Genomic DNA, 23983 nt, shown 5'->3' with positions numbered 1-23983 from the left:
GAGTAGCTTGTTCATACGAGGCCACTCCGCACTCAATGTCTGCACTGTCTCACCTTTTAGACTGTACTGTACCACACACACACACACACACACACACACACACACACACACACACACACACACACACACACACACACACACACACACACACACACACACACACACACACACACACACACACACACACACACACACACAACACACACATGATATGATGGTAACTGCTGCTGCTGCTGCTATGAGGAAGACAAATAACCATATGATATGATGGTAGCTGCTGCTATGAGGGAGGAAGACACATAACCATATGATATGATGTTAGCTGCTGCTGCTGCTGCTATGAGGAAGACACATAACCATATGATATGATGGTAGCTGCTGCTGCTGCTATATGAGGAAGACACATAACCATATGATATGATGGCAGCTGGTAGATATGATGGTAGCTGCTGCTATGAGGAAGGAAGACACATAACCATATGATATGATGGTAGCTGCTGCTGCTGCTATGAGGAAGACACATAACCATATGAAGACAGCTGCTAACCATAACCATGATATGATGGTAGCTGCTGCTGCTGCTGCTATGAGGAAGGAAGACACATAACCATATGATATGATGTTAGCTGCTGCTGCTGCTGCTATGAGGAAGACACATAACCATATGATATGATGGTAGCTGCTGCTGCTGCTATGAGGAAGACACATAACCATATGATATGATGGTAGCTGCTGCTATGAGGAAGGAAGACAAATAACCATATGATATGATGGCAGCTGCTGCTGCTGCTATGAGGAAGGAAGACACATAACCATATGATATGATGGTAGCTGCTGCTGCTGCTATGAGGAAGGAAGACACATAACCATATGATATGATGGTAGCTGCTGCTGCTGCTATGAAGGAAGACAAGACCATATGATATGATGGTAGCTGCTGCTGCTATGAGGAAGGAAGACACATAACCATATGATATGATGGTAGCTGCTGCTGCTATGAGGAAGGAAGACACATAACCATATGATATGATGGTAGCTGCTGCTGCTATGAGGAAGGAAGACAAATAACCATATGATATGATGGTAGCTGCTGCTGCTATGAGGAAGGAAGACAAATAACCATATGATATGATGGTAGCTGCTGCTGCTATGAGGAAGGAAGACAAATAACCATATGATATGATGGTAGCTGCTGCTGCTATGAGGAAGGAAGACAAATAACCATATGATATGATGGTAGCTGCTGCTGCTATGAGGAAGGAAGACACATAACCATATGATATGATGGTAGCTGCTGCTGCTATGAGGAAGACACATAACCATTTGATATGATGGTAGCTGCTGCTGCTATGAGGAAGACACATAACCATATGATATGATGGTAGCTGCTGCTGCTATGAGGAAGGAAGACAAATAACCATATGATATGATGGTAGCTGCTGCTGCTATGAGGAAGACACATAACCATATGATATGATGGTAGCTGCTGCTGCTGCTATGAGGAAGGAAGACACATAACCATATGATGGTAGCTGATATGATGAGGAAGACACATAACCATATGATATGATGCTGCTGCTGCTGCTATGAGGAAGGAAGACACATAACCATATGATATGATGGTAGCTGCTGCTGCTGCTGCTATGATGATGAAGGAAGAAGACACATAACCATATGATATGATGGTAGCTGCTGCTGCTGCTGAGGAAGGAAGACAAATAACCATATGATATGATGGTAGCTGCTGCTGCTATGAGGAAGGAAGACAAATAACCATATGATATGATGGTAGCTGCTGCTGCTATGAGGAAGGAAGACAAATAACCATATGATATGATGGTAGCTGCTGCTGCTATGAGGAAGGAAGACAAATAACCATTTGATATGATGGTAGCTGCTGCTGCTATGAGGAAGACACATAACCATATGATATGATGGTAGCTGCTGCTGCTATGAGGAAGGAAGACAAATAACCATATGATATGATGGTAGCTGCTGCTGCTATGAGGAAGACACATAACCATATGATATGATGGTAGCTGCTGCTGCTATGAGGAAGGAAGACAAATAACCATATGATATGATGGTAGCTGCTGCTGCTATGAGGAAAGACAAATAACCATATGATATGATGGTAGCTGCTGCTGCTGCTATGAGGAAGGAAGACACATAACCATATGATATGATGGTAGCTGCTGCTGCTATGAGGAAGAAACATAACCATATGATATGATGGTAGCTGCTGCTGCTATGAGGAAGGAAGACACATAACCATATGATATGATGGTAGCTGCTGCTGCTGCTGAACCATATGATATGGAAGACAAGGATAACCATATGATATGATGGTAGCTGCTGCTGCTGCTGCTATGAGGAAGACACATAACCATATGATATGATGGTAGCTGCTGCTGCTATGAGGAAGGAAGACACATAACCATATGATATGATGGTAGCTGCTGCTGCTATGAGGAAGGAAGACACATAACCATATGATATGATGGTAGCTGCTGCTGCTGCTATGAGGAAGGAAGACAAATAACCAAAAGATATGATGGTAGCTGCTGCTGCTATGAGGGAGGAAGACAAATAACCATATGATATGATGGTAGCTGCTGCTGCTGCTATGAGGAAGGAAGACAAATAACCATATGATATGATGGTAGCTGCTGCTGCTATGAGGGAGGAAGACAAATAACCATATGATATGATGGTAGCTGCTGCTGCTGCTATGAGGAAGGTAGACAAATAACCATATGATATGATGGTAGCTGCTGCTGCTATGAGGGAGGAAGACAAATAACCATATGATATGATGGTAGCTGCTGCTGCTGCTATGAGGAAGGAAGACAAATAACCATATGATATGATGGTAGCTGCTGCTGCTATGAGGAAGGAAGACAAATAACCATATGATATGATGGTAGCTGCTGCTGCTATGAGGAAGGAAGACACATAACCATATGATATGATGGTAGCTGCTGCTGCTGCTATGAGGAAGGAAGACAATAACCATATGATATGATGGTAGCTGCTGCTGCTGCTATGAGGAAGGAAGACACATAACCATATGATATGATGGTAGCTGCTGCTGCTGCTATGAGGAAGGAAGACAAATAACCATATGATATGATGGTAGCTGCTGCTGCTGCTATGAGGAAGGAAGACAAATAACCATATGATATGATGGTAGCTGCTGCTGCTATGAGGAAGGAAGACAAATAACCATATGATATGATGGTTGCTGCTGCTGCTGCTATGAGGAAGGAAGACACATAACCATATGATATGATGGTAGCTGCTGCTGCTATGAGGAAGGAAGACACATAACCATATGATATGATGGTAGCTGCTGCTGCTATGAGGAAGGAAGACACATAACCATATGATATGATGGTAGCTGCGGCTGCTATGAGGAAGGAAGACACATAACCATATGATATGATGGTAGCTGCTGCTGCTGCTGCTATGAGGAAGACACATAACCATATGATATGATGGTAGCTACTGCTGCTATGAGGGAGGAAGACAAATAACCAAAAGATATGATGGTAGCTGCTGCTGCTGCTGCTATGAGGAAGGAAGACAAATAACCAAAAGATATGATGGTAGCTGCTGCTGCTGCTATGAGGAAGGAAGACACATAACCATATGATGGTAGCTGCTGCTGCTATGAGGAAGGAAGATACATAACCATATGATATGATGTTAGCTGCTGCTGCTGCTGCTATGAGGAAGACACATAACCATATGATATGATGGTAGCTGCTGCTGCTATGAGGAAGGAAGACACATAACCATATGATATGATGGTAGCTGCTGCTGCTATGAGGAAGACACATAACCATATGATATGATGGTAGCTGCTGCTGCTATGAGGAGAAACTGTGTGTGTGCAGAAACTGTGTGTGTCTTGCATCTCGCTCATCTCAATATCTGTAGTGCTGCTCGTGGCCACGTCATTTCTCTGAGTCTACCTTTATTAGATTGGTATATTAGTCTAGTTAGTCTAGCCAGCTATCTAAACTTGTAGTAATCATGGCCGAATTACCGACCGGGCACGTGCCCAGGGGTCCTGACCTGCAGGGGTCAGGACCTGCAGGGGTACTGACCTGCAGGGGTCCTGACCTGCAGGGGTACTGACCTGCAGGGGTACTGACCTGCAGGGGTCCTGACCTGCAGGGGTACTGACCTGCAGGGGTCCTGACCTGCAGCGGTACTGACCTGCAGGGGTACTGACCTGCAGGGGTACTGACCTGCAGGGGTACTGACCTGCAGGGGTACTGACTTGCAGGGGTACTGACCTGCAGGGGTCCTGACCTGCAGGGGTACTGACCTGCAGGGGGCCCACATTGATTTTGTTCATCACTCTTATTCAGATATCATATTAACATGACATAATGGCAAATTGTGTCAAATTGCAGGAAATTTGCTGTAAAACTTAAACAAAAAAAGGTTCTGTAAAGCAAACCTATTTGTGTTAAAAGGTTACTTTGGGATTTTGGCAATTTGGTGCTTTATCTACTTCCCCAGAGTTAGATGAACTCATGGAGACCAGCCTCTGAATCCAGTATGAAGGAAGTTAGAGGTAGTTTGCCAGCCCACAGTGGAGGTGTCATAATACCCATAAAACCTAGCGGTCAAACAAGGAAATGGTTCCACTCGTTTTTCAATTCATAGGGGAATTTAGAAAGACTTAAAATAAGGGCTGTGTTTCGTGTAGTCTTATATATTACTACATTTAGCTAACATTAGATAGTTAATCAAGAGATTCTTACCTTTGCCTCGATTTGGCAGTCTCGTCCAGATCATCATGGAATTTTGTAGTTGTTTATGATAGCCACATTAGCAGCTAAATAGAATTTCATTTATTAGGAGTTTATAAAGGCGAATATATTGATAAGTCACCTTGTCAGGGAAAGATTTACAAGGTAATGAAAATGTCACGCCAGGGTAAGCCTAGATGAAACAGACCTTATTTGAAGTGTTTCTAAAATCCCCTATTCGAATGGTGGAAAAAACATTTGGAACCATTTACCTGTTTGACCGCTAGGTTTAATGGGTATTATGACTCATACTGTGGTACTCATTAGCATTAGTGCAATGACTGGAAGTCTATGGTATCTACTAGCATGCTAGTAGTTACCATAGACTTACAATCATTGCGCTAACGCTAGTTAGCAACTTCCTTCATACTGCACGCAGAAACATAAATATTATATATGTTAATCTGACTCTGGAGAAGTAGATAAAGGGCTTCATAGCCAAAATCCTGAAGTATTCATTTAATAAAATATAATTTATGCTAACAGATCCCGTATTAAATTATATTTTTTGTTAATGTGTAGTGGCTAATTGCATAGCTAATAGGATACACCCCTGAACAGTGAGAGGCGTCTACACCCCTCCTATCCTTTGGTGAGGCGTAGTCTTCTTCACGGCCACCGCCTGACAGTCTGTGTATAGGCTGGTTTGTACAGTGTGAGAAGAAATGTAAACACGCCACTTTTCATTAATGCCCTATTCCCTCTCTCCTCTCCTCTGGGGTGTGTGAAAAGAAAGTGATGTCTTTATCCCACATGTTTTTTAATCCCTCATACGCACCATATAATTAGTGATTGGGGGTTTGGCTTTTGGCAGAGAGAGAAAGAGAGAGAAAGAGAGGAAGGGAAAGGGAGGAAGAGCAAGAGAGAGCGAGAGAGAGAGAGAGCGAGAGAGAGAGAGAGCGAGAGAGAGCGAGAGAGAGAGAGAGAGAAGGATGAGAGGCCTTTTTCAAATGAAGAAGGGATAGTTGTCAGGGCTTACCTAAGCATCGGTGAGAAAAAACTAAGGGATGAGATGAAAGTATGACAAATGATAGGCTGCAACAACAACGTCAAGATGTGGTATACCCCCAACCCCTCAGCCTCTCCTCTGCCTTACATCTCTCCCTCTTGCTCCTTAGCTCATCCCTCCATTCCTTTCCCCTCCCTCTCCCCCCCTCTCTCTCTGAGGCTGGGTCTGACTTTCCCAGAGCAGGGCGGTTGTCTGGTGGAATGTGGCTCTGCTGAGTTTCACACAGGGTCAGGAGAGTCAGCCTCCAGGGAGGAAGCAAGTGAGGGAGAGGCAGACCGAGATAGAGAGAGAAGAAGAAGAAGAGAGTGATGGATAAATATAAAATATATAGAGATACTACTGACTTCAGAGAGAGAGAGGGAGAGGGAGACCGAGATAGAGAGAGAAGAAGAAGAAGAGAGTGATGGATAAATATAAAATATATAGAGATACTACTGACTTCAGAGAGAGAGAGAGAGGGAGAGGGAGACCGAGATAGAGAGAGAGAAGAAGAAGAGAGTGATGGATAAATATAAAATATATAGAGATACTACTGACTTCAGAGAGAGAGAGAGAGGGAGAGGGAGACCGAGATAGAGAGAGAAGAAGAAGAAGAGAGTGATGGATAAATATAAAATATATAGAGATACTACTGACTTCAGAGAGAGAGAGAGAGGGAGAGGGAGACAGAGATAGAGAGAGAGAAGAAGAAGAGAGTGATGGATAAATATAAAATATATAGAGATACTACTGACTTCAGAGAGAGAGAGAGGGAGAGAGAGACCGAGATAGAGAGAGAGAAGAAGAAGAGAGTGATGGATAAATATAAAATATATAGAGATACTACTGACTTCAGAGAGAGAGAGAGAGAGAGAGAGAGGGAGACCGAGATAGAGAGAGAGGGAGACCGAGATAGAGAGAGAGGGAGACCGAGATAGAGAGAGAAGAAGAAGAGTGATGGATAAATATAAAATATAGAGATACTACTGACTTCAGAGAGAGAGAGAGAGGGAGAGGGAGACCGAGATAGAGAGAGAGGGAGACCGAGATAGAGAGAGAGGGAGAGGGAGACCGAGATAGAGAGAGAGAAGAAGAAGAAGAGTGATGGATAAATATAAAACATATAGAGATACTACTGACTTCAGAGAGAGAGAGAGAGGGAGACCAAGAGAGAGAGAGAAGAAGAAGAAGTGATGGATAAATATAAAATATATAGAGATACTACTGACTTCAGAGAGAGAGAGAGAGAGGGAGAGAGAGAGAGAGAGAGAGAGAAGAGTGATGGATAAATATAAAATATATAGAGATACTACTGACTTCAGAGAGAGAGAGAGGGAGAGGGAGAGAGAGAGAGGGAGAGGGAGACCGAGATAGAGAGAGAGGGAGACCGAGATAGAGAGAGAGGCAGACCGAGATAGAGAGAGAGAAGAAGAAGAGAGTGATGGATAAATATAAAATATATAGAGATACTACTGACTTCAGAGAGAGAGAGAGGGAGAGAGAGATCAAAAAAGAAGGAGGGATGGATAAATATACAGAACAGTACTGTAATACAGAAAGATATTGATTGTAAAACATGCAGATATCAGGTATTTAAGACTTTTTAATGCCAATTGGAATTCAATTTAATACCAATGTTGAGGTCTGCGAGCACCACACACCTGCCAATATTCCTCTCCAGAAATGAGCCCATGTTGGTAAAAAGTAGTATTTTTAGGGTTGGCTCTTTCACCAAAGGCTATAGCCTAGCTCATATTAGGCAGGTGTGCTATTTTATCAATACGTATAATCCTATAGCCTTACCGTTGTAGTAGCATAGTGGCTAGGCTATTGATGGCTGAAGCATGGGGTTGCCCATATTAACTGCACCTGTAAATAGCTCATCTGTAAATAGCCCATCCAATCTACCTCATCCCTATACTGTATTTATTTATTTATCTATCTATCTTGCTCCTTTGCACCCCAGGATCTCAACTTGCACATTCATCTTCTGCACATCTACCATTCCAGTGTTTAATTGCTATATTGTAATTACTTTGCCACCATGGCCTTTTTTCTACTGTATTATTGACTGTATGTTTGTTTATTCCATGTGTAACTCTGTGTTGTATGTGTCGAACTGCTTTGCTTTATCTTGGCCAGGTTGCAGTTGTAAATGAGAACTTGTTCTCAACTAGCCTACCTGGTTAAATAAAGGTGTTCTCAACTAGCCTACCTGGTTAAATAAAGGTGTTCTCAACTAGCCTACCTGGTTAAATAAAGGTGTTCTCAACTAGCCTACCTGGTTAAATAAAGGTGTTCTCAACTGGCCTACCTGGTTAAATAAAGGTGTTCTCAACTAGCCTACCTGGTTAAATAAAGGTGTTCTCAACTAGCCTACCTGGTTAAATAAAGGTGTTCTCAACTAGCCTACCTGGTTAAATAAAGGTGTTCTCAACTAGCCTACCTGGTTAAATAAAGGTGTTCTCAACTAGCCTACCTGGTTAAATAAAGGTGTTCTCAACTAGCCTACCTGGTTAAATAAAGGTGTTCTCAACTAGCCTACCTGGTTAAATAAAGGTGAAATAAATCAATAAAATAAGAAGGCAACCCCAATGGACTAATCAACAGCTAGATCACAAACTCTGTAATCAGAATTTTGTCTACGATACTAAAACCAGCTTAGTATAATGATGCTCAATACCATACCAATCAGCTGCTCAACAGGCAACAACAGAACCTTGTTAAGCTGATTCAGGTGTGCTTGAGTAGGGCTGGAACAAACATCTCCACACCCAGTGGCCTAACTCTTCAGATGGAGAGTTGACCACATGTGTTTTATACAGTAACAGTGGTATGGATGTTAGAGTAGGGCTGGAACAAACGTCTCCACACCCAGTGGCCTAGCTCTTCAGATGGAGAGTTGACCACATGTGTTTTATACAGTAACAGTGGTATGGATGTTAGAGTAGGGCTGGAACAAACGTCTCCACACCCAGTGGCCTAGCTCTTCAGATGGAGAGTTGACCACATGTGTTTTATACAGTAACAGTGGTATGGATGTTAGAGTAGGGCTGGAACAAACATCTCCACGCCCAGTGGCTCTCCTGGAGGTGTTATGCTATGATATCAGAACATATGCCTACAACCAAATAGTCTAATCAAATAATTCCTTCATTCAGTGAATCAGGTATCAAATGGCTATACTTTGAAGCAAGGTAGCTAAGCAGGAAGGCTCTACACTGTATTTTTACAGTGCCAACTAAGACATGAAAGAAGTTAGCTATTTCATCTGATATATTCAGGAAATGCATTATGGATATTATGATTTGCACCATGTCAAAATAGGATCCAGAATAATGTGTTTGTCTTTTTAGAGATGCATTTGCCTTCTATGTTTTCGTGTGCTATGCCTATGCTACATCATTTAGCACCTGAGGAAGTGGGAACTCAAAACACATTAGCTAGATTGCTAACTGTAAATATGATTTTTACTGCCAGATAGCCATGCGATTGATCTAACAGTACAGGCCTATATAGGCTACTTGATATAGTCACTGCTCCATTCGGCTGGAGCATCATCTCAATTACTAGATCTGAGAAACTGACCAAAATGTCACTGACTCACATTGGTTCAATTAGATAGTGCACATTGACCTGCAGTTTCTCTGTGGGGCGACAGGTAGCGTAGTGGTTAGAGCACTGGGCCAGTAACCAAAAGGTTGCTAGATGATATCCCCGAGCTGATAAGGTAAAAATCTGTCGTTCTTCCCCTGAACAAGGCAGTTAAACCCACTGTTCCTAGGCTGTCATTGTAAATAAGAATTTGTTCTCAACTGACTTGCATAGTTAAATAAAAATAAATAAATACAATTCTCTAGAGTTAATCAGATCATACCCAAACTGTGTGATGTAGTATGGAATTGTAGTTTCCAGCAGGACAATGTTCTACATAGTTTAGTGCAGAAAATGTGATAATTAACTACAATTACCATAATCCATTGTGTGACTACTTGTCCGGTCTGTGTTTCTTTTACGCCTGCTACATAAGAGACAGAAAAATTCATGATCAAGAGGGGAAACACAGAGAGCAGTTGCTTCGAGAGGAATCTCTACCTGAAAATACATGATCTAAGTGATTGATAGCAGGTATTCAGAAGTATTTTACTTTGAACTACTGAGATAGTGATTGTTGACAGCATAGGCAGCAGCTCTATAGAGATGACTTGGAATGAAATAATAAAGTCATCAAATAAACAAATGTAATATAGACAACTGAAATATTGTACAGTAATGGTAATAAATGGTGGTTAATAGGTGATAATCAGTAATGGGCAGTTACCACCATCATGGGACTTCTATGCATGGTTTTAGTCTGTGTTGTTACAGCATTACAACCCACATAGTGCATAACGCATTTAAAATTAAAAAATAAATATTGAAGCCGAAATGTAAAATATTAATATTTTTTTTATAATCGAACTGAAACATTTTCAAACTTAATTTAAGACATTTTAAGACGTATTAAGGCCTTTAAATCAGATAAATGAATTGAATACTTTTTAAGCCTCTTTAAGGACCCGCGGACACCCTGACATGGGATACCCATGCTGTCACCCATGAGAAAGGAATGAAAGAGTGATTCAGACAGATGATATAAAAGACAGGAGGCCTGGATGTCCCTCTGAAATGAAACCAGTGAGAAATACAGGGATTTTTCAGCTTTCAATGGGAAATTTCCCCTATTCTTTTCCTGGGGCTTTAGAAATGACACCAGATGCCTGTTCCTGTTTAAAAAGGGCCATGTTCTCAGTGGGGTCCTGATCTGTCAGACACACACAGGGACCAGAGAATACCCAGGGGGACAGAGGAATGGACTGACTGGGCTGAGGGCCCGCTGGAGGGGAAGTCCAGAGTCAGACAAGCACTCTCTCTCTGCAAAAACAGTCTCTTTCCCTTTTGGTTCATCTCTCTCTGTGCTTTCTGCTCTCAGTGTATGTATCTCCTCTCCAGCCGGTCTCTACTACGCCTTTAGTCAGGGCCTTAGCCTACAACTGGAAGTCTAGACTCTGTAGTATGTGACCTGCCTCTCTTCTCTCTCTCACATCACCTGACCTGTAATGGAATCTAGAAACTATGAGGGGGATGGAACAGGCAATCTAGAAACAGGGAGAGGACAGCACAGTCGATCTAGAAACAGGGAGAGGACAGCACAGTCGATCTAGAAACAGGGAGAGGACAACACAGTCGATCTAGAAACAGGGAGAGGACAGCACAGTCGATCTAGAAACAGGGAGAGGACAGCACAGTCGATCTAGAAACAGGGAGAGGACAACACAGTCGATCTAGAAACAGGGAGAGGACAGCACAGTCGATCTAGAAACAGGGAGAGGACAGCACAGTCGATCTAGAAACAGGGAGAGGACAACACAGTCGATCTAGAAACAGGGAGAGGACAGCACAGTCGATCTAGAAACAGGGAGAGGACAACACAGTCGATCTAGAAACGAGGAGGGGACAGCACAGTCAATGCAGTTGCCTTCCAGACTAGAGAGGATGGGAGAGGAATGTAGAAAGTGAGGGAAGGAAGGAGGTAGAGAGGGAGGGCTGTGGCTCCAGTGCTGCAGGCTCATTGGTGCAGGTGGAGATGGAGAGAGAGCCAAACGGAGGGATACTTCACTCAGCAGCCTGATAATACCCCTCCAGCCCTCCAGTCTCAGCTGCGCCTTACTGGGGCTTGGCTCACAGAGCTCCATGCTAGCTAGCTACCAATCACTGGGGATATTGTGAGGACTGGGGGAGGGGGAATAGGGGGTAAAAGAGAGAGAGAGGAGGTAGAGCGAGAAGGGTAGAGATGGAGAGAGAGGTTTGGAGGGGTAGAGAGAGAGAGGAGGTAGAGCGAGAAGGGTAGAGATGGAGAGAGAGGTTTGGAGGGGTAGAGAGAGAGAGGAGGTAGAGCGAGAAGGGTAGAGATGGAGAGAGAGGTATGGAGGGGTAGAGAGAGAGGAGGTAGAGCGAGAAGGGTAGAGATGGAGAGAGAGGTTTGGAGGGGTAGAGAGAGAGAGGAGGTAGAGAGAGAGCATAAGGAAGAGAGGGAGGTAGAGAAAGAGACTAAGATGTAGAGAGAGAAGGAGAGGGGGAGAGAGAGAGAGAGAGAGAGAGAGAGGGAAAGAGAGATGAGAAGGAGAGGGGGAGAGAGGAAAGGAAAGGAATGAGAGCAAGCCAAGTTTAAACAGGAGGTGAGGGTTGTGAAAGGATGAGAAACAGGAGGTGAAAACAACAGACCAAAAAAAGGACAGACGACCCCCCTCACACACACTGGTCTTCTTGGCTTGACCCTGATGGAACCCCTTGTAAACTATGGAGTTAATCAAAAGTGTGTTAGGCTGACTGACTGGCTGTCAGGTGGGGGGCCCTGCTCTAAGGGGCCCTGCTCCACACAACCACAAACCTAGCAGTGTGACCAGCCCCCTTCTCCCAAACCCCCCACTCATTCACACTCTCCCTCAGAACACATGCATGCACCACGCACACAAACACACACACCTCACAACGCCACTTCATCTGTCTCCTGGAGCCAATAAGGATGTAATCAGTTCTGATCTCAGGCAAGAGGAAGTATTGATATACAACAAGACACTGGACTTCCATCATAGACATTAATACACACATATCCACAGATATACAAAGAGCACATCACACTGACACACTGACACGTCACACACACTGACACACTGACACATCACACACATCACACTCACTGACACAGTGACACAAAGTCAGATTCTACAGCCACAAAATCAGATTCTACAGCCACAAAGTCAGATTCTACAGCCACAAAATCAGATTCTACAGCCACAAAGTCAGATTCTACAGCCACAAAGTCAGATTCTACAGCCACAAAGTCAGATTCTACAGCCACAAAGTCAGATTCTACAGCCACAAAGTCAGATTCTACAGCCACAAAGTCAGATTCTACAGCCACAAAATCAGATTCTACAGCCACAAAGTCAGATTCTACAGCCACAAAGTCAGATTCTACAGCCACAAAGTCAAAATTGGCTACAGAAATGAGCTTTTTGTTTCTATTTTAATGTGAAGGTTAGGCATAAGGTTAGCAGTGTGGTTAAGGTTAGGGTTCAAATCTAATACATTGTAATACATTGTAGAAATGAGTGAGGTTTAGCCATAATGATGACTTTGTGGCTGTGGAAGCTAGTGACAACCAGAAAAAGACATGCGTACACACAAACACACACACTCATGTACCTCTGTGATGATGAAGAAGTCATCTCCGGGGTCTCCCTGTACCACGATCTTCTCCCCGTCCTCAAACTGGACCGGCTCCAGAGAATCAGCTACAGTCAGACGCTCCCACTTGTCCAGAGACTCTGCAGGGGGACAAGAGGGTCAACAACAGAGACAAACACTAATATTAGGCCATACGAACATACACACACACACACACACACACACACACACACACACACACACACACACACACACACACACACACACACACACACACACACACACACACACACACACACACACTCACACTTGTCCAGAGACTCTGCAGGGGGACAAGAGGATCAACAACAGAGACAAACACTAGTATTAGGCCATACGAACATATACACACACACACACACACACACACACACACACACACACACACACACACACACACACACACACACACACACACACACACACACACACTTGTCCAGAGACTCTGCAGGGGGACAAGAGGATCAACAACAGAGACAAACACTAATATTAGGCCATACGAACATATACACACACACACACACACACACACACACACACACACACACACACACACACACACACACACACACACACACACACACACACACACTCCCACTTGTCCAGAGACTCTGCAGGGGATTTGATTTGACAAGAGGATCAACAACAGAGACAAACACTAATACGAACATATACACACACACACACACACACACACACACACACACACACACACACACACACACACACACACACACACACACACACACACATTCCTATGTTGAGAGACAGGCCCTCAATGCATAATTGAGTTAGTGTGTACTGTGTTAGTGTGTACTGTAGTCAGTCAATGGGTTGAGGTTTCATCACACAAAGATCTGACTATTAGATGATCTCTTTAATACAGTTTGTGGGAGGAGACTGTGTGTCCAGTATGATTGTGCTGAGTGTTAGAATGTAGGTGACTACACTTCAGTGTAGGGAATATCCAATTGGCTTATTGACAGAGGGGAAATAGGAAGGCACTGATAGTGCTGATTTCTACTGGTCCCTATGCAGCAGTGTTGGGGAATAAGTGTGTGTGTGTGTGTGTGTGTGTGTGTGTGTGTGTGTGTGTGTGTGTCCCGCTGTGCTGGCCACAGTAGATAATGGCTCCTGTTTAAACACTCATATGTAATTGGGGCAGCTCCACTCCTTCCTACCTCACTAATCCACTCACTCAGCAAGAGACATTACCTCCCTCCCATCTCCTCCTCCTCTCCCCCCGCCCCTCCTCTCCTCTCCCCACTCCTCTCCTCTCCCCTCTCCCTCATCCTCCCTCCTCTCCCCCATTTTCCAAGTAAAGAGACAGGACTAACAGCCACCATTCATAGAGAATGACCACATCAGGGTGTGTATACTGTGTAGCAGTACAGTAGCATTTCAGTAGAAGGCTACACAGGGCTCTGAAGGAGTGATTCAGCAGAGTGGATGTTTCTAGAAGGTGAGGGTATTTTCAGGTCTTGGTTATAAAAAGGTCTTATACTTGGAAATGCGCTGAGTACATGAATGCAAAATTCAGCCATATATAGTATAGTGAACCATCACTGACAACCACATTTACTAAATTTAACTCCAATATTATTATCCAATTCATAGGTTTACCTTTCAAGTTAAGGGTTATGTGAGTTGTGTGGGTGAGCTGCGGCTCCATACCTATCCCAAAATGTAGCCCTCAACTTAACCATTCCGAATGAATGCCTAAACTTAACCTTCAACATTTGACGTTTCCGGACAAGCATCTGGTTCTGCAGTGGGACTGTGAGAGCTTGTTGTGTGTGTGGGCATTATTGGCACGGCAAACACATGTTAACATTGCCAAAGCAAGTGAACTAGATAATAAACAGAAGTGAAATAAACAATACAAATTAACAGTAAACAATACACTCACAAAAGTTCCAAAAAATAAAGACATTTCAAATGTCATATAATTCATACAGTGTTGTAACGATGTGCAAATAGTTCAAGTACAACATGGAAAATAAATAAACATAAATATGGGTTGTATTTACAATGGTGTTTGTTCTTCACTGGTTGATCTTTTCTTGTGGATCTGTGCAGCTCAGTTTCCACCTCATTTTGTGGGCAGTGTGCACATAGCCTGCCTTCTCTTGAGAGCCAGGTTGAGGCCTTTCTCAATAGCAAGGCTATGCTCACTGAGTCTGTACATAGTCAAAGCTTTCCTTAAGTTTGGGTCAGTCACAATGGTCAGGTATTCTGCCACTGTGTACTCTCTGTGTAGGGCCAAATAGCATTCTAGTTTACTCTGTTTTTTTGTAAATTCTTTCCAATGTGTCAAGTAATTATCTTTCCGTTTTCTCATGATTTGGTTGGGTGTAATTGTGTTGCTGTCCTGGGGCTCTGTGGGGTCTGTTTGTGTTTGTGAACAGAGTCCCAGGACCAGCTTGCTTAGGGGACTCTTCTCCAGGTTCATCTCTCTGTAGGTGATGACTCTTCTCCAGGTTCATCTCTCTGTAGGTGATGACTCTTCTCCAGGTTCATCTCTCTGTAGGTGATGACTCTTCTCCAGGTTCATCTCTCTGTAGGTGATGACTCTTCTCCAGGTTCATCTCTCTGTAGGTGATGACTCTTCTCCAGGTTCATCTCTCTGTAGGTGATGACTCTTCTCCAGGTTCATCTCTCTGTAGGTGATGACTCTTCTCCAGGTTCATCTCTCTGTAGGTTATGACTCTTCTCCAGGTTCATCTCTCTGTAGGTTATGACTCTTCTCCAGGTTCATCTCTCTGTAGGTTATGACTCTTCTCCAGGTTCATCTCTCTGTAGGTGATGACTCTTCTCCAGGTTCATCTCTCTGTAGGTGATGACTCTTCTCCAGGTTCATCTCTCTGTAGGTGATGACTCTTCTCCAGGTTCATCTCTCTGTAGGTGATGACTCTTCTCCAGGTTCATCTCTCTGTAGGTGATGACTCTTCTCCAGGTTCATCTCTCTGTAGGTGATGACTCTTCTCCTGGTTCATCTCTCTGTAGGTGATGACTCTTCTCCAGGTTCATCTCTCTGTAGGTGATGGATTTGTTTGGAAATCGCTTCCATTTAGGTGGTTGTAGAATTGAACCGCTCTTTTCTGGATTTGGATCATTAGTGGGTATCGGCCTAATTCTGCATTACTTGGTGTTTTAAGTTGCACATTGAAGATATTTGGTGTTTGTCCCATTTTGTGAATTATTGGTTGGTGGGCGGACTCCTGACCACACAACCATGAAGGGCAGTGGGTTTGGTATGAATTGGTATGTCAAATTTTATGCTCCTTTTGATGGCATAGAATGCCCTTCTTGCCTTGTCTCACAGATCGTTCACAGCTGGAAGTAACCTGTGGTGCTGATGTTTAGGCCGAGGTATGTATCGGTTTTGTTTGTGTGCTCTAGGGCAACGGTGTCTCGATGTGTCTCTCTCTCTCTAGACCACATGTCAAACTCATTCCACCGAGAGTCTGCAGGTTTTCGCTCCTCCCTTGTACTTGGTTGATGAGTTAAGCTTACTAATTACTAAAGAACTGCCCTCCCCTGGTTGTCTAGGGCTTAATTGAAAGGGATAAACTAAAACCAGCAGACACTAGGCTCCCCATGGAATGAGTTAGAAACCCCTGCTCTAGACTGTTGTATCACCATAGTGAGATCCTCTAGAAGATGTTGAAGTAACTAACAGCTAACACAGTGGTAATGTGAACCTGTCTCTTTCAGTCTCCTCACAGTATCATCATTTCACACTCTGCAGAGCCTTCACCCCACTTAACTAACCCCCTTCACTGGGGGCACACTGGTCATTGGGTGTGTGTCTGGGTAAAAGAGAGAGTGTGTGTGTGTGTGTGTCTGCCTGTGTGTCTGGGTAAAAGAGAGAGAGAGTGTGTGTGTGTGTCTGCCTGTGTGTCTGCCACCAGAGAGCATGTTATTCTCTTCCCCTTTTAACCCTAAACAACATCAAGGGATTGTACCCAGTTTCGTGGCTGTCGCCGAATTCAAAGACAAACAAAAACACTCCTGCCTCCATCCCTTCCTCCCTCCCTCTCTTCCTCCTCCTCTTCCTCCCTCCCTCTCTTCCTCCTCAAAGGAGGGAGGAGAAAAGAGAGGGAAGAAAATAAGTTTGAAGAGAGAGGTGGGTGTTTGAATACGGGCCTCGTTGGGGCCGTAAAATAAGGTTCATGGGGGAAAAGAAAATGAGAGTTAGAGGAAGATAGAGCTGAGGAGGAGGAGGAGGAGGATGAAGAGGAGGAGGAAGAGGAGGAGGAGGAAGGAGGGAGGAGGAAGAGGAGGAGGAGGATGAAGAGGAAGAGGAGGAGGAAGAGGAGGAGGAAGAGGAGGAGGATGAGGAAGAGGAGGAGGATGAGGAAGAGGGGGAAAAGAGGCCCTGTGTGTTTACTCAGCCAGAAAATAACCCCACACAGGAGGCATATCCTCTACACACACACTCACGCACATACACACACACACACACAAACACACACACACACACACACACACACACACACACACTGCAACAGGGTCAGAAAAGGGAAACTGCCCTGTGCCCCTCTTAACAGGGTTGGGGGAGGGTCAATTCTACATATTTTTTTGAATCAATAATAAGCCCTAACCCTTCCTTCTGATTGCTATGCCAACGTAAAACACCCACACCGCTCCCAAAAATCGTCTGTCCTCAGTTGCAACACTCACTAGCGAGTTCCAAACTGCCTCTAGAAGCAACAACAACACAATAACTGTTCGTGGGGAGCTTCCTGAAATGGGTTTCCATGGCCGAGCAGCAGCACACAAGCCTAAGATCACCATGCACAATGCCAAGCGTCGGCTGCAGTAGTGTAAAGCTTGGTGCATTGAAATCTGGAGCAGTGGAAAAGTTTGGTGGAGGAGGAATAATGGTCTGGGGTTGTTTTTCATTGTTCGGGCTACAGACCCCTTAGTTCCAGTGAAGAGAATGACATTCTAGACCATTCTGTGATCCCAACTTTTTAGCAACAGTTTGGGGAAGGCCCTGTACTGTTTCAGCATGACAATGCCCCCATGCACAAAGCGAGGTCCATACAGAAATGTTTTTTTTCGAGATTGGTGTGGAAGAACTTGACTGGCCTGCACAGAGCCCTGACCTCAAACCCATCCAGCACCATGAATTGGAACACCGACTGCGAGCCAGGCCTAATCGCCCAACATCAGAGCCTGACCTCACTAATGCTCTTGTGGCTGAATGGAAGCAAGTCCCCGCAGCAATGTTCCAACATCTAGTGGAAAGACTTCCCAGAAGACTGGAGGCTGTTATAACAGCAAAAGGGGGACCAAGATGAGATGTTTGAGGAGCAGGTGTCCACATAGTTTTGGTCATGTAGTGTATCATGAAAGTAGGTCAAGAGAGAGATAGACCCTCACATCACATACACACTGTAAAGAGAGAGAGAGATAGACCCTCACATCACATACACACTGTAAAGACAGAGAGATAAACCCTCACATCACATACACACTGTAAAGAGAGAGATAAACCCTCACATCACATACACACTGTAAAGAGAGAGATAGACCCTCACATCACATACACACTGTAAAGACAGAGAGAGATAAACCCTCACATCACATACACACTGTAAAGAGAGAGAGAGATAGACCCTCACATCACATACACACTGTAAAGACAGAGAGATAAACCCTCACATCACATACACACTGTAAAGACAGAGAGATAAACCCTCACATCACATACACACTGTAAAGAGAGAGATAAACCCTCACATCACATACACACTGTAAAGAGAGAGATAGACCCTCACATCACATACACACTGTAAAGACAGAGAGAGATAAACCCTCACATCACATACACACTGTAAAGAGAGAGAGATAGACCCTCACATCACATAAACACTGTAAAGACAGAGAGAGATAAACCCTCACATCACATACACACTGTAAAGAGAGAGAGATAGACCCTCACATCACATACACACTGTAAAGACAGAGAGATAGGCCCTCACATCACATACACACTGTAAAGAGAGAGAGAGATAAACCCTCACATCACATACACACTGTAAAGACAGAGAGAGATAGACCCTCACATCACATACACACTGTAAAGACAGAGAGATAAACCCTCACATCACATACACACTGTAAAGACAGAGAGAGATAGACCCTCACATCACATACACACTGTAAAGAGAGAGAGATAAACCCTCACATCACATACACACTGTAAAGACAGAGAGAGATAGACCCTCACATCACATACACACTGTAAAGACAGAGAGATAAACCCTCACATCACATACACACTGTAAAGACAGAGAGAGATAGACCCTCACATCACATACACACTGTAAAGACAGAGAGAGATAGACCCTCACATCACATACACACTGTAAAGACAGAGAGAGATAGACCCTCACATCACATACACACTGTAAAGACAGAGAGAGATAGACCCTCACATCACATACACACTGTAAAGACAGAGAGAGATAGACCCTCACATCACATACACACTGTAAAGACAGAGAGAGATAAACCCTCACATCACATACACACTGTAAAGACAGAGAGAGATAAACCCTCACATCACATACACACTGTAAAGACAGAGAGAGATAAACCCTCACATCACATACACACTGTAAAGACAGAGAGAGATAAACCCTCACATCACATACACACTGTAAAGACAGAGAGAGATAAACCCTCACATCACATACACACTGTAAAGACAGAGAGAGATAGACCCTCACATCACATACACACTGTAAAGACAGAGAGAGATAAACCCTCACATCACATACACACTGTAAAGACAGAGAGAGATAAACCCTCACATCACATACACACTGTAAAGACAGAGAGAGATAGACCCTCACATCACATACACACTGTAAAGACAGAGAGAGACAGGCTAATCAAGTTGGACATTTCAAAGTGGAAATTACAGACATCAGAATCCTTTTTAAACCTCAAAAACACTACAAGTTGTACATTTCCTACACTGCATTATCCTGCAACAGGGTGATAGAATGACGATCCTACATCTGTGTGACTCCACAAACTGGACCTACAGTGTTATAAGGTTGTGTGCGTCTGTGTTTAAAAAACACCTGTATGTGTTTGTGTGTGCATGTATTTGTTGGTCCTAATGTTTTGTACACTCAATGTATATATTTATATTCCGGACTCTGACATTGCTCATTTTGATATTTATTATTTTTTGATGATGTGTGTATTGTTGTTTTATTGCTAGGTATTGCTGCACTGTTGGAGCTGTTGGAGCTAGAAACACAAGCATTTCTCTGCACCTGCGACAACATCTGCAAATCTGTGTAACCAACCAATACACGTTGATTTGATTTAATATAAAAACACACAGGTACAGACACATATAAACACACAGGTACACACACACATAAACACACAGGTACACACATATAAACACACAGGTACACACACACATATAAACACACAGGTACACACACACATAAAAACACACAGGTACACACACATAAAAACACAGGCACACACACACATAAAAACACGCATACGCCTCTCATATCAAATGCAATCTCCAACAAACCAACATGTACACACACGTATGCATGCATACGTACCCACACACACTCACCGAGGATGGAGACCTTGCTCAGGAACTCTTCGTACATCTTCCTCTTCCTCAGTGTGCTACCCTGTAGAAGAGAAAACAGAGTTAGAACATGTAACAGGAGACAGGACACAGAATACAGAAGCAGAAGGCAGAAACAGGTTGACAAGGAGAGAAGGACAGTTTCATAAGCAGCTCCAACAACAGTTCTAAAACATGGGCTTTAATGGTGGGCCACTGGGCCCATTAGTGGTAACAGTACCGTGCAGTAGGTGGGAGGTGTAAAGCACTGTGGTGTGTGTGTGTGTGTGTGTGTGTGTGTGTGTGTGTGTGTGTGTGTGTGTGTGTGTGTGTGTGTGTGTGTGTGTGTGCTTGGCAAATTATTGTGCCCAAACACTCAAAGAGGGGGTGAATGGAGAAATGTCAGCCATTAAGGAAATGATAAGTATGTGTGTTACATTATACCTCATTGTAGATGTGTAATATCTCCTCGTACTTGAGGTGTGAACAACAGTATCAGACAATATCACACTGTGCAGTAGCTGTGACCACCCCACCCAGCCACAGGGTAGGGGACTTTCCTTCATTCTGACTTCACTGTGATCAACAGGTGCTTTCTGACAAGTCTAGACCCACTCTGCTACACTACGCTCCTATTTACATCTCAGTGGGCAATGAGGGAGATGAGAGAGAGAGAGGGAGAGGGAGAGAGGGAGAGAGAGAGAGGAAGGGAGGGAGAGAGAGAGGAGAGGGAGAAAGAGAGAGGGGGAGAGAGAGAGAGAGAGCGAGGGAGAGAGAGCGAGTGAGAGTGAGAGGGAGAGAGGGAGAGAGAGAGAGGGAGAGAGAGAGAGAGGGAGAGAGAGGGAGAGAGAGAGGGAGAGAGTATGTATGTGTTTTACATTATACCTCATTGTAGATGTGTAATATCTCCTCAAGAGAGAGGGAGAGGAGAGAGGGAGAGGGAGAGAGAGAGAGGGAGAGGGAGAGAGAGAGAGAGAGATGGAGAGAGAGAGGAGAGAGAGAGTGAGAGAGTATGTATGTGTGTTACATTATACCTCATTGTAGATGTGTAATATCTCCTCGAGAGAGAGGGAGAGGGAGAGAGGGAGAGAGAGAGAGAGAGAGAGGGAGAGAGAGAGAGAGAGAGAGAGAGAGAGAGGAGGGAGAGAGAGAGAGAGAGGGAGAGGGAGAGAGGGAGAGAGAGATGGAGAGGAGAGAGAGAGAGTGAGAGAGAGAGAGAGAGAGAGAGAGAGAGAGAGAGAGAGGGAGAGAGGGAGACAGAGGGCGAGTGAGAGCAAGAGAGAGAGAGAGAGAGAGAGAAAGAGAGAAAGAGAAAGAAAGAAAGGGAAGGAGAGAGAGGGAGAGAACAGAGTCAAAAAAGATTGACAAAGAGAGCGAGAGAGAGAGAGACGGCGTCACCCCAGTCTGCTCCCAGGCAGCAGCAGCATTACGTTTGCATATGGAAATTATACAGTGATTCAAGACCAAGGGTGTCTTTAGTCTGGAAGTGTCTGATGAGGCCTGCTGCTGCTGCTGCCTCTAATTTAATATAATTTCATATTTTCTCTTAAAAGGGGAGAAATGTTCCCAAGCGAGTGATGCATTGATCTCCCAAGAGTAAACAGCTTGATTAAAGGAATTCTCTGGCTCTCGCCATCCACTCCCTCCTGGGTGTGTGTGTGTGTGTGTGTGTGTGTGTGTGTGTGTGTGTGTGTGTGTGTGAGAGAGAGAGGGAAAGTGTATGCGTGTGTGTGTGTGTGTGAGTACATGTGCGTAGTGAGTAAGTACGCGTGTGTGCATGTGTTTGTGTGTGTAAAAGACAGTCTGCTTTTAGTTTGACATTTTACATGACATTTTTCTGCTACCCAGACAGCCAGACAGCTTGCTTCATGACTAACATGTTTAAAGTTTTGACTGAAAACCTATTAGGAAAATCAAACCAACGTCTCAGTACTGAGAAATAGATGGTGAAAGACAGAACGTTCTCCACTCACCGGCAGACCACACTGATGCACCAGACCATAGAATTAGGAATTAGAACACGAGACCCTGTTGTAACGTTCTACCCATGTTCTCCCAACGTTCTACAGGGCCCAGGAGAGCAGCAGACACCCCTGGAGGGCTTAAGAGCTTAGCTTGCTTACATTTCCCTGCATGTTGGCTGACTCATGGGGTTGGGAGGGTGAGAGCTGGTCTGGAACAGGTTAATGTCATCAACTCTGGTCCCAACATGGACACATGGATGGAGTCAAGGGAATGTCTTTCTGGATGGAGTCAAGGGAATGTCTTTCTGGTTGGAGTCAAGGGTATGTCTTTCTGGATGGAGACAAGGGTATGTCTTTCTGGATGGAGACAAGGGAATGTCTTTCAAGATGGAGACAAGGGTATGTCTTTCTGGTTGGAGACAAGGGTATGTCTTTCTGGATGGAGACAAGGGTATGTCTTTCTGGATGGAGACAAGGGTATGTCTTTCAAGATGGAGACAAGGGAATGTCTTTCAAGATGGAGACAAGGGTATGTCTTTCTGGTTGGAGACAAGGGTATGTCTTTCTGGATGGAGACAAGGGTATGTCTTTCTGGATGGAGACAAGGGAATGTCTTTCTGGATGGAGACAAGGGTATGTCTTTCAAGATGGAGACAAGGGTATGTCTTTCTGGTTGGAGACAAGGGTATGTCTTTCTGGAGTGAATGTCAGTCAGTTCAGTCAGGTGCTGTAGGTGAGCTCCTCTTTCTGTTGACCATGCCTTAGCCATCCTTCACTCTGCATTGAGACCACAGCATTTCACTTCGCCAGTGAATTCCTGCACTTTATCCACCTCTGTCTTGGGTGGAAGTATCAACCAGCCTGAGGTGTGGCACATGGCCAGCCAACCCATCCACTGTAATATCCATCCACCTACATTGCCTTCATCTTTGTCCAACATGAAACCCACAGGCTTCTCTCTCTCTCTGTTTCTCCTTCAGGACACACTCTTTCCACTCCATTTCGCCTGGTGGGCAGTGCTATACGTCATGGTGGGATTGGGTTTCAAAGTGCAAGGCCTGTCCGATGCACTTCCACATTGAACCGATAACCCTTTGTTTCAACTAACTACAGTTAGTGGCTGGAGCAGTTTTCCCTAAAGTGAAGGACGTGTAACGGCAACGTTTGCTTGCTGCCAACCAACTACACCAACGATGATACCAAGCCAATCTACTAAACTTACCTGAATGACATATAGGAAACGGATCATGACCAGATGTAATCTCATTTCGCGATTGGTTCCTCAGCATGCAATAATACCTGTATACTGTCAACC

At 44.2% G+C, this 23983-nt stretch overlaps 1 protein-coding gene across 3 annotated transcripts in view; it reads right to left on the bottom strand.

Moving 5' to 3' along the window:
- prkar1b (protein kinase, cAMP-dependent, regulatory, type I, beta) overlaps window positions 1–23983 on the bottom strand; it is a 207807-nt gene that overhangs the window by 10530 nt on the left and 173294 nt on the right. For all 3 annotated transcript variants that reach the window (XM_042318321.1, XM_042318320.1, XM_042318322.1), the window contains 2 exons: window positions 20708–20768; window positions 13063–13184 (listed from right to left, as the gene is read on the bottom strand). In XM_042318321.1, coding sequence (XP_042174255.1) covers window positions 13063–13184; window positions 20708–20768 — 183 coding nt within the window. The remainder of the gene's footprint in view (window positions 1–13062; window positions 13185–20707; window positions 20769–23983) is intronic.

Source organism: Oncorhynchus tshawytscha, unplaced genomic scaffold (genome assembly GCF_018296145.1).
Source record: "Oncorhynchus tshawytscha isolate Ot180627B unplaced genomic scaffold, Otsh_v2.0 Un_scaffold_2590_pilon_pilon, whole genome shotgun sequence".
Taxonomy (NCBI): Eukaryota; Metazoa; Chordata; class Actinopteri; order Salmoniformes; family Salmonidae; genus Oncorhynchus; species Oncorhynchus tshawytscha.
Note: the sequence above shows the minus strand (reverse complement) of the source record. Positions and strands in the feature narration are given on the sequence as shown.